At 33.5% G+C, this 12,974-nt stretch overlaps 1 protein-coding gene across 2 annotated transcripts in view; it reads left to right on the top strand.

Annotated features, from left to right (window-relative positions):
• Positions 1–2,051: 2,051 nt before the first annotated feature.
• The window catches only part of LOC124370833 (cyclin-G-associated kinase-like), a gene marked incomplete at its 5' end in the record, with an annotated part of 102,324 nt that continues 91,401 nt past the window's right edge, over positions 2,052–12,974 (top strand). For both annotated transcript variants that reach the window (XM_046829134.1, XM_046829133.1), the window contains 1 exon segment: positions 2,052–2,198. In XM_046829134.1, coding sequence (XP_046685090.1) covers positions 2,052–2,198 — 147 coding nt within the window.

The raw sequence follows: 12,974 nt of genomic DNA, 5'->3' as shown, positions 1-12,974 counted from the left end.
ATAAATTATGTGATGTGGTAGCTCCATAGATAGCTATACCGTAAGCAATGTGGGAATTAATGAGAGCATAATAAATTGATTTTAGAGATTCTACACTGCAAACCTTAGCCAATCGTCTCAGTGCATATAGACCACTGGAAATTTTATTTAAAACATAGTCCACATGTTCATTCCAACTTAAGTTTTTATCTATAATCAATCCTAAAAATTTTGTGCTGTAGGCATTTAGCAATTGTTCTTCCTCAATGAAAATGTTGGGTTGAACCCTGTTTAGAGCTTGTTTTGTGGAAAAAGAGATAAAATTTGATTTGTTTGAGTTTAATAAAAGGGTTTTACTTATCAAGAAGTCTTTTATCATTGATAGACCTATAACACTTTCAACACTTTTTCCTGAGATAAACCACATTTGTGTCGTCAGCATATAAACAGACAGCAGAGCTTTCTCCAACCAATAAAGGCAACTGATTTATATAACAAAGAAAAAGAAGTGGACCTAATATTGATCCTTGTGGGACTCCATGCTTTACTGTTCTTAGTTTTGAATTGAATTTGTTTTTAAAACAATATCGAGTACTGTTTGAAACATGCTCTATTTCAACGTATTGCATCCTATTTTGAAGGTAAGAACTAAACCATGCAAGTTCCTTTCCCATAACACCCAACATTTTAAGAGTACTTATTAATTTACAATGTGACACACTGTCAAATGCTCTGGTCAAGTCCAGAATTACTCCAATCACGTGTTCTCCCTTATCCACTGAATTGATTATTGAATCAATAAAACTCGATACCGGCGGTAATTGTAGATCGTCCAGATCGAAAACCGTGTTGTTGACTGTTTAAGAAATTGTTAGATTCCAGATAATTTAAAAATTGGTTATAAACAACTTTTTCATATATTTTTGATAAAACTGGGAGGAGAGACACTGGCCTATAACAAGCAGGATCATTTGGATCTCCCTTTTTAAAAATAGGAATTACTTTAGCTATTTTTAGCTTATCTGGAAAAATTCCTGATATCAAAGAAGAATTAACCAAATGTATTAAGGGTTTTAATATTAATGGACAGGACTGCTTTAGAACAATAATTGAAATTTCATCAAATCCTGACGAATATTTGTTTTCAAATGATGAAAAAGTGTGTTATAAAAGGTGTTTTCGAGGATTGGAATCTATCCTCTTTGTCAGGTGAGGAGGAATTAGTACATAAAAAAAATAAAGAACGGAAAGGAGAAAAGAAGGGAAAGAAAAGGATTCAAATATACCCAAAAGCTTGCTTGGAATCTAGTCTAGACATTGTCACTGCAGAGAATGCAAGTCCCGAGCACAAGTCACGAGTACGAGAAACACAATCACACACCAGCACGGATGAAAGTGGGATACAAACAAGAAAATCGATGTTCGCTCTTACTTTGGCACTGCGTCGTGTAATGTGGAAACAATGGGACAAGAAGGTGATGGTCAGGAGGAGGAAGGGGTAAAGGCAAGCCAGTTCCGGTCCTATGTTTGTACAAATGGTGTGTGTACGAATTATCTTGGTGGAGGTTTAATCTTTTTAGGTTTCCTAGTTAGTTATTTTTTTAATACTGGTACCCAGAGTGGTCTAATCTCAACCGAAGGTTGACTTAGCAGTTGGTCTGGCTAATTTTATGTACGAAGCCTCAATAAGTTTTCATTTAAAAAAATTCTCGTGATGTATTATGTTGGCTTCATCCCATTTCACTTGATGATTTTCAGACCAGCAATTTTAGAATTTTCTACTAGTCCTTTTTTCCTATTTTCTGTATGTTTTCATCTTATTTGTGACTAAAGAAAATGTGTTGTGAAAAATACGAAATGAACTGGTAAAATATACTGTGATTACAATATAGTTCAATTGATGCTAACAGGAATTTTTCAGACATTTTCCATTGTTTAGTGATAGAAGTAAATCAGTAAAACTGTTTAATAATACAAGTACTACAAGTGGAAGATGTATTTCTCATAGCCATTTTTACTATTTTATATTTTTTGTTCTTCGGAAAATATATTTAAAAACAAATGGATTGCAGGTGGATGTTTGCAAGTGAACCCAGACCAGAGACTCACGGTGTCAGACCTGCTGGAGCGACTGGCAGCCATCTCGGAGACGAGAGGCATCAATCTGCGAGAGCCACTAGCACTCGAAGGCAAGCGGATAGACTCCAGTACCCGACCAGGTGATTACTGCACACCGCAGTAGCATGCTCATTGCTCATACAATCCTTCCGTTTTTGAGTCCTTATTAAAAAAATTAACGCCTTGTGTTTTTTTTTCCAATTTAAGTTCTGCAACATTCTTTCCCTTGTAAAACTAATTCAGTTGTGCTCAGGGTGTAAATATTTTAAAATTAAACTACAAAATTCTTCTCATAAATATATCTTAAAACTAATCTTGGAACTAACTTTGCCTAACAACACATTCATAATTGCATGTAAAGATGTACCATAAGTTGGTAATAAAATTATATTATATTCATAGAGCCCTATTTTATTATTTCCTTTCAAAAATTCTTTAACGAAAGTAGATTACTGATTGTTTTTGCTTGTGAATTATGCATGTGCGTTGTATATGTTTGCACTAAACGTTTCTGAGTTCTCATAGTATCGATTACTGTAATATCATTAATTTATTAGGGTAAGCATTACCAGTGAAGAATTCGTACAGCACATTTAGTACCAATTGTTATCCTACCAGTAGTATAAAGTCATTTGGTAATTGTGAAAGTAACGGCCGGAGCGGCAAAATGCGAGTTTAGCATTATTAACTTATTGTAATCGTCCTACAGAACAAAACAATATAACGTTTTACCGGGTGGAAATGAGAAATAACGAAATTGTAGAACATAAAAAATGGAACAACTGTTTACGCATGGAGCAATATTTCCATGTTGTACATCCGCGTCGGGCGTCACGTTACCTTTTGTGACCATGATTCAACCTCGTGATGATGTCGTCGGATGCGGCGCCATCTTTGGAAACGTAAATGAAAAATAATACTGAAATTAGCAAAATTTTGACCCAAATGAACAATGTTTTTAATTTCGAGCTACAAATTAATTAGTTGTTATCGGGTTGATACTAGTGCCTTCGGCCGCAGCCCGCGCTGATGTCAACAAAAGAAAAACATCCCTCGAGATAGTACCTATCAGTAAAGTATCAAATTCTAGAGGGGCTGATCAGAAATATAAATTGAAATTTAATGCAAAAGCAATTATTTAAAGTATAAAAAAACTTAATAAATCATGAAAAACCCTTATATAAATGGACATTAATAGAGAATACTTACCATTAGTGTGTTCCATAGAATGTGCAGAAACGCAAAACTCCAAAGAAATATAGCGTTGTCTCAGTGGCTTCAAATGCAACATGGTCACCAAGCCAAAATATGTCTCTATGTGTTTACATGTTTTCTATCAAAAAAGGAAACCTGCCTGGGCCGATTTTAAAAAATTACAACATTTAAAACTTTTTTTTACTACTTTTTACGAATTTTTTCTGTCGCAACGAAACATCAGAGTCTCCCGGTTTAAAAACAATACGCGACCACACGACGAACAAATACACTCATTATTAAAAATTCCATGCTCTTTTAATAAGGAAATAATCTCGTTTTGGTTGAAACGTAAACTCTTAACATGCCCGACAAAACACTCCGACACACCAATTCACTACGATTGGTCCGAACTAGTGGATGGCTGATACATGATTGTCACACACTCACTTAATCCAACCTACAGTACATGTGAAGTATCAATCAATCAATCTTTATTCATCATTAAGCATTCATTATACATGCAATAGATTGTTGTCAAAATTTACAATATATTAATAATACATTGAAGTATGTGTTATGTCTTAATTATTTACAATATAAAATTAGAGAACATACTTAATCATACCATATGCAATACCTTTACCAAAAAATAACAATTTTAACAACTTAAGCCTCAAACAGGTAAAAAAAGGTAAACAACAAAAAAGCAACAACTTATAATAAACATTAAAATGGCATAACAATATGACCATAATATAACACTGAAATAAATAATAAGATACATAGCAGGACAAAATAACATGAAAGGTTTAAAAACTAAGCAATATAGGTAATTCAGAATCAGAAGCATTTATTGTTTTTAACACACACAATGTGTGATTAACAAAGTCAAGCCTTATAATAATAATATTAACAAATCCGACTTAAATGAGTAATGCTCTAAAAAGAAAATTTAACTACAGTAGAGCTAAAATGGTAACAATATAATCAACAAATTATTCAACAACAGTTATTTACTAACAACGAGGGTCTCAATAAATAAATAAATAAACAACAAGATTCAGATACCCTACGTATTCTCTAAAAACTACTCTAGACACTAATGTCAAAATCATAGGCCAAAATATTCGTCAATTGAATAAAAAACAATTTCCTTTAGAAACTTTTTTAGTTTTTATTTCAAACTGCTTCAAGGGCAGACACCATAATTCTTTTGGCAATTTATTAAATAATTTTATTTTTCATACACACATGACTACATTTAGTCTTTTCCAACCTTACTGGTATTGTTTCGAGAAGGTAGTTTTGCCTAGTAGGATAATTATGTGTTTCTCGTCTTGTAGGAAGATTATTCAAAGATTGCTTGATATCCATCACGCAACAGTAAATATAAAGATTAGGGAGAGTCATTATTTGATACTCTTTAAACAATGGCACACCAGGATTCCCTAGCAGATACATTTTTAATTTACCCTCAGTGCCTTTTTCTGCCATTTAAAACAGTTTGTGCCCCACAAGAGTTGCCCCATAGAATTATCTCATACCTCATATGGGAATGGAAAAAAAGCATAATATGCAGTTATCAGCGTATTAAGAGTGACACAGGTTCTTAGTTTTCGAAGAAGAAAGATAAACTCTAGATAGTTTTTTACATAACTGTTCCATATGACAGTCCCAGCTTAACCTACTATCTATATGGATACCTAACAGGCTTAACAGGCTTGTATTCTTTATAAATAGAATGGTCCAGTGAAAATACAAATAGTTTCAGTTTTTTGGTCATTTACAATCAAAGAGTTAGAGTGGAACCATTCTATTGCTATATCTTAAGGCATGTTTTTTCTTGAATAATAAGCTTATCTAAATCTTTATTACAATTAACAAGCGTTGTATCATCCGCATATAGAATTGAAGGGCAAGGAACATTGAAAGGAAAATCATTTACAGAGATAATAAAAAAGTAGAGGCCCCAAGGACTGTTCCCTGTTGAAACTCCCATCTCTATCTTCTAAAAAACAGATTTATCCTCTCCCTGGACAACCATTTGTTTCCTGTCACTTAAGTATGATATCAATAGACTGAGATCCTTGTCCCTTATACCATAGCAAAAAAGCTTTTGTTTTAGAATCTCAGGATTAATGCAGTCAAAAGCTTTTTGACAGATCAATCAGTAACGCAGATGACAAACAGTTTATTTTCAAAATTTGCCAGAACTTTTCTGACCACATTTTCTACTGCATTGATTGTATTTTTACCTGACATAAAAACCAAACTGTTCCTCACAGAACAAGTTATTGCTAATAAAAAAAGATTAATCTGACCCTTTATGCATGATTCAAAAATTTTACTAATAATTGGGGACAAGAGAAATGGGTCGATAACTTGACGGGGGTCAATCTTTCACCTTTTTTGTAAACTGGTATCACCCTTGGTTACCTTGAGTGCCCTCGGGTATATCCTTGTTCCAACATTTTATTGAACAGGAAAGATAAGGGGGTTAACTATTACCTCAATAATATATACTTTAAAACCTTGTTAGACAGGCCCATCAAGTATCTTGTGAAGCACTGACATCTGCCCCGGAGCGCTCAGATAACAGATACGCTATCAGTCCCAGCCGCAGATAATATTTACAGATATCTAGACACAGCACACAAACAGAACATTGAAACATTAAAAACTTAACTACTTTTGAATATACCCCCTAAAACCATGTTATTTGTCATTTGCACCACCTAAAATCATATATGTTTTTTGTTCAGGAGGATGAGCAGAATACGTTGATAACAACAAATTCGTGATTTGCCAGGTTGGCCTTTAACCTCATAATTACCAGTCATTTTAATAAGTGAAATTTTATATGAATGTTGAGTTCAGCTCAATTGCATCTTCCATTTTGTACAGTGTCTGAAATTTGACAACCCTTTCCACCGCAGTACCGTTACATGTATAAAACTTGGTTGCTCCACCATGATTTGGGATCGTGTCTAAAACATCGTAGTGCACTCAATTGTGCACCTGATGAGACAATGAAAATACCTCTTTAAATAGATTACATTTTTAAGCTTAGTTTTTAACTTCTTCATCACCAATTACAAAAAAATGTCTTCAGACGTATACTAGAGTCCAGATTCTAGGAGTAAATTCTGTGACAGTGTCAGATTTCAGGCACTGCACTAAGAGGAAGGTGAAATGGAGCTAATCTCAATATTCGCATTTAATTAATCCTTTCCACCATAGCTGTGTTATGAGTGAAATTTTGTGTCTTTCAAAATTTATTTTCTTCTATATGCAAAAATTGCCAGCCTTAGTAATGTGATTTGTGTGTATTTGGAATAACTGTACACCCTGACTTGTACTCTTGATCCTGTTTATCATATGTAAGAATATTCAAGTATTTTGGGTTACTATGCTGTTATTTAATATCCAAATTAAAACCAGCAAAACATATAAAGGGTTTTTTGTAAATATCTATAACATTTTTCCAAAATGGTACAAACGTTTTGTCTCATTCTTGCATGAAAATTATTTAATCATCATAATCTGTCTTCTAATTCAATAAAAAACAACTTTGAAAGTAGAAACCATACAAAAAATTGCTTCAAGTAAATTAAACAAATGTCATTGCAAAAATTTGGCCAGACTGTCCTGCTATCGTAGAAACTCGGAAAAGATACCTGGGAGCATATCTCCTCAGCCCCAAGGACATTAGAGAACAGGAGCCCATAAATCTGATTGGTTTTTGCAAAAGCCTCGGACTTTGAGGGCACAAAATTAAAGTAAGGGAGGTGCAAAGATCCTTTTAGGATTAAGCGCAGGGACAAACTGTTCTTTTCCCTCAGGAAGGAAAAAAAACCCTTTGATGTGGTTAAACGTGATGGAATTGGCGCCTCATGACCGCATTATGCGGTTTGACGTTCATATAACTCCAGCCATCAGTCTTATCATCTTGCGGAAAAATCCCGAACTATTTAGACCAAGTAATAATGCGACAACGTTGCGGATACAAGGAACATGTTTTGCTGTTTTTTTTATCGTTATTTCATTTGTCTTAACATTTACGATATTCAACAGCTGACTGCAGATTCAACAGGAAATTTGACTTGTTTACCGGGCCACATTTACTTGTGTTTTACATTGGTGGATTTGATTGTTCGTTAGAAAAGTGTTTATATAATACGTAATAATATGTAATATTAGTGGTGTAATTAGATGTAAAAATGACAGCACGGGAGAGTGAAATTGAGCGCTCTGTGGACTATGATTCTGATGATAGTGTTAATGTTGATATTTACTACACTCAGTTGCAAAGATCACCAAATTGTGAGGCAATTGATGAAGATGACATTCTTAGCTGCTCTTCATCTAGGCCTACAGGTAATCAAGTACCTGCAGTTATGGATGTCGACGATGGCAATGTTAGTGAACATGAGTTTTTACTACCTAGACCTACCCAAAACGAGTTTAACCAAGGTAGGCCTACTAGCCTAATAATGGAAACATTGGCTTAGAGTTAAAGCAAGGGGATACCATAGAAAGAGAGACAGACATATCATTTAGGCCATAACAGGCTTAATGGTATGAGTAACTATATAAAAAACTGAGACAAAATAGGTCTAAAGAAAAAGAAACAGGAACTCTATGGAGAGGTATGGATGAGTATGGAGTGAAAAATTCAAATTATTATTGATAATCTAAAATAACAAATTTAAATCATACAAACTGGGCCAAAATGTCACTATTGATGAATTTCTTAACTCTGGAGGGGGAGATTATCCTTAGAACAATACATACCGCAGAAATCTTCAATATTTGGAATTAAAACTTTTGGATTGTGTGAGTCATCTACAGGTTTCACATGGTCTTTCCTTGTGAATACTGATAAGGATGATGTCTTTACTGTAGGATGCCCTTTACTAACATACATACATCAGAAATTATCACTATAACATAAAAATGTATAACGTATTATAACAAAATTAACCTATCATTCATAATACATAAATAAAGAACCAAGAGGTAGTAGCACCAGTGCAGCTTTGCGGAAAGAATCAACAGTGAGTCTGTGACACTGACAACACTCAACATACAACAATCTAACAGCAGTTCACATTACGTGTGCGCACTTCAAAAATCAGAAGAATTTTAATGTGATACTACTGTTTTCGAAGATTTAAGTGTTTTCTAAAAAGCCAGACGTTTAGATAATTTTTAAAAGCTAGGAGGACAAACATTAGAAATGAGGAAATGTCCTCCTAAAGCCGGACGTCTGGTCACCCTGAACCTGGCCAACAAGACTAAGAGAAAGGTATTTTTAGAGAGAATCCCCCCTACAGAAAAAAATGACAGACCACAGAAGAGGTGTTGTGTTTGTACATGGAAGTGCATAAGAAAAGATTCCTATTTTTCGTTCCCATACTGCAAAGCAGGGCTTTGTTGGGACACCAAAATCAACTTTTAACAGGTAATAAATATGTTAACATCCATTAAAAATAGTTTTACAATAAAATAATTACTATGTATACATTATGCAATTCGTTATATATATTTTTTGTGAAAAAATTACGAGTATTTCACCAAATTAAGATATTGTATTTTTACTAAACATCTAAAGTTATCATACCAGATTTGTTAAAAAAAGTACTGCTGTAATGGTTATCATCTACTATATAAGTACTGCATCAAAGAGTTAAACATTATAATCCAAAATATCTGTACTAACCTAGTAGAAAATAATATTCCGGAATGTATGTACTAAGTAAATAGAAAAATTATATTCTAAAATGTCTGTACTAAGCGAATATAAAATGATATTCCAAAATGTCTGTACTAAGTGAATAGAAACTGATATTCCAACATTTTTGTACTAAGCTAATTGAAAATGATTTTCCGAACTATGTCTATACTAAGCGAATAGAAAATAATGTTATGCTAAATGAATCCATTTATTAACAATACATTTACTTGTGAAAAGGTTAATAACTTTCAAAATTGACAAGGCTAAATTCGTAAATTGGCCTAGATCAATATTTTTGTGGCTTTTATCTCAGGCTCATCGGTTTGTAACGTAATGCAGTAGTCTCCACTTTGGCGAGGATTTGCATGCAAACGTATTTAGTATTTTGTGCATCTTTATATTCTTACCAATCTATGATTATTAAGTTTATGTTTTATGATTTAGGTGATGTGCATGATGTGTGCAATCCTCATGTAAATTTGTGAATTTTATATAACTTAAAATACAGAAATATTTAAATGACAGTTTCAAACCTTTTTATATGTATTAGAGAGTTTTTGCCAAATCTCTTTGTCTGTTCTGATTAAACATGTTAGGACGACGAGTGAATAGTTAAAAGTGTGATGTTTTTTTAGTAAATGGCTCAGACTAAAGCAACTTTAAACTTTTAACCATATCAAGCTAACTAATTCCAGTGCAGAAAACACTAGAAATGCTAATGAAGTAAATCCCAAGTTGTGTAAAGGGATGTGAACTGTTTTGTATACAGAACTTTTACATTATCGTACATCACACAGTGGCAGTTTTTGTTTTTTCTTTAGAGTTATGTCTGTAGACAATTTTGTGTTTAAAAAACAAAGCCCTGTCAAACTTCCGTCCAACAAAAATTTCTTTTGATCATTTTTCTTATTATTAAAACCAACAATATGCTCATAGCTTTTGAAGCATATATTAGATAAAAATTATTGTTGTATCCAAATGGTTTAGAATTGTTGTTCTGCCAAACCATTATGTAAATACGAGCTTCTTCAACTCTTATATCAGCAGGGGGGAGGGGTGGCAATAACCTGTGATACTTGCAACAATGATCAAAAGTCAAATTGCATTAGACATTTAGTAAATGCTCAACTCTCTATTAATTGTCTGTGCTATTAAACTACCTAACAATTACTTTTTCTCTTTATATACTGACTGTGTTGTTTACCTATATTGTTGTAATTCAAACTATTAACTTATTTAAGTTCCCTTTAAATTTGAAATGACAAAATCAAAATATTAAAAAGACTTTTTTTGTGCAAAGTACTGGTCAAAATAAAAGGAAAATCAAAATCAAAGTCTTCTTAAATGCAAAACAAATAAAAACTGGTATTAAAATTACACACAAATTATATTAAAATAATTATCAATTAAAAAAACAAATTTGAGTGAACAACTTATTACAACTTATGAGCCATCTCTAATATAATATATTAGTCTTGAACATTAAGTTAGCGTAGTTGAAATTGGCTTTAGCATTGGATCGGAAAGATCGGATACAAGCAGATTAGCTAGCAATGGGTGCCAACATAGGAACACCATTTCTGAAGGAAAATGAATTATTGAAGACTAGAAATAACATTAGTATTAAAAATAAAATTATCAAGTCTGAAGGGAATGCATGAATAATTGGAAAACTTACAAGGAAGATGAATGAATGAATGTTTTCCATCAATAGTAAAGCACTAAACAGAATTGTTTTGAAAACAATAGTTTACTAGTTATCTAGCTAAGATATTACATAAATAATTAATAAGGAATAAAGCCTGCATGGGCATTCAGCCTGTGCGCAGGCTTCAGTTGATCATCCGCCACGATAACAAAATGAAGAACTTGATATCTTTAATAGCATTTAATAAATAGAGATGTATTTGGTAAAGTAAAAATAATTATTTTGGAAAGTGTCTGTAACAGAAAACCAATAGGATGAAATTGGAGTTTTTACTGAGCTGTAACACCACAAAGTCTCTGCTGTTTCACTAAACAGTTCACTATAGTTTTATTAGTTGATATAAATCAGCTACAGTAAATTACCCAGTTCTATCTCCAGGTTGATCGCCTTGTGTTTATGAAGAAACCTTATTACTTTTCAACAAAAATTAATACCAATGTAGCCTTTATTGGGACCGTCTCATATTTGGACAGTAAATATTAAATGCCTAATCCCAAATCCTGGAAAATTTTCCTTGTTCTTTTGGACAATCCAAAGATGAACTTCTTACAAAGATCTCTTTTACAAGAATGAATATTTAAAATCAAAAGGATTTTTAAATCATGCTTTCAAAAAAGCCAGTGGTGCAGTCTAGCGAGTATGGCAGTTATTGCATGATAGCTAAGTCAAGCAACGTCGACCGTGGCTGCTGTTTGTATGGCTGATCACTGAGCGATCCTTTCCTTGCAAGCAGCCTGCCTGCCCGGCCGTTTATGGTGGTTCGGTCACTTCCGTTGGTCCCCATATGAAGATAGATCTCTGAGGCTATTTGTAACCTCCTAAAAGAAATATTTTTTTGCATACCGGTCTTCTCTAACAATTCTTACAGAAAATGGATTCAAATTTGACTTTTTATTAAATGGGGATTGATTTTACAGTAGAAGCTGCTTCACTATCTATCAACTAATGGGTAAGCCAAAATATATGCACAGACTGTAAAAACGTCTAGTAAAATTCAAAGCAGATATACCTAGTCAAAAATGCCATCAGGTGAATTTTCTCAAAGAAGAAGGAAAGAACAAAGGTGTAATGTTTTGTAGTAACTGTATTGGTGCGCTGTAGAGGATATTGTTTTTGGTACTCCATATCATTCTGTTTGTTCAAAGCTATTCTTGTTGTGCTAAATTTTGTTAGCTTATAATTAATATTTTTGGGATTACAATAAATATGGAATAAAATCGAATTAAATTTGTAAATTTCACAATAGCAATGAGGTTTCTGACGGTGGTTGTTGGTGGTGGCGATAAACTAGATATGGGATGAAAGCCTAGTTCCATCACATTTACAAATAAGTTCGGTCAGATTATTGAAATTAGTTTGAAATAATAACACAGTAGAAATATTTCACACCATGTGTCTTATAACAGGCTTTGCTAAGGTTGCATTTTCAATTTTCAAGGTTATAGCTCATTTCATTCTACAGATGTTCTGCATCATACAATAAAGTACATTTTTACATTACTCTGGCAGGAAAAGAAGAAATTATGTCAGCCTACTGAGTGATAGTCTTCAATGGCGCTCAGCCAAATTCCATGTTCAAACCGTTCCAGGTTCAAGGCTGTAGACGTTGATGTCATAATGCTGTGACGGAATTTCTGCACCAAGCACCGAGTGAGCCGAAAATGCTGTTACATCACTCATAGTGGCGATGTTATTGAGAATTAGTCAAATTTAGTTTATGTACAGTTAAAACCAATGGTATGAAGAAAAAATTTCAAAAAATTTGTATTATTTACATATTTTAAACCCTGCTGACCTCCCTTTTATAGCCCTTATTCTAGAAGGTCCGCATTGTGCTTGTTGAAGCACACAATGGCGGTTCTCCATCACATCGCACACACATACGAGGTGCGACAACAAAGTAATGAAACTGATTTTCTTTGCAAGATATGGCAACCCTACAGTCTAGTATAAGCACAATATCTTTGCACTTTGCATCTTTACAGGGAACTGCTTTGAAGAAGACAACACTTAACTTGACTATAATGATAAGCAGATTTTTTTCCACATCAGTTTTATTACTTTATTGTCGCACCTCGTATATACAGTCATTTTCCTCTTTCCTTCTTCCAAACACTGGCGACATCTTTTACCCAGAAGTCACCCTTCTTTGTAAATGGAAGTGTCTCTGAAAGCACATGCAGAAGGTTGCGTTAGAGGAGGTCCCTGCTTGGGTGGCAAAAGTGCTTCGATGAC

Source organism: Homalodisca vitripennis, unplaced genomic scaffold (genome assembly GCF_021130785.1).
Source record: "Homalodisca vitripennis isolate AUS2020 unplaced genomic scaffold, UT_GWSS_2.1 ScUCBcl_549;HRSCAF=2816, whole genome shotgun sequence".
In the NCBI taxonomy this organism is placed as follows: Eukaryota; Metazoa; Arthropoda; class Insecta; order Hemiptera; family Cicadellidae; genus Homalodisca; species Homalodisca vitripennis.
This window is presented reverse-complemented; position numbering and strand designations above follow the sequence as displayed.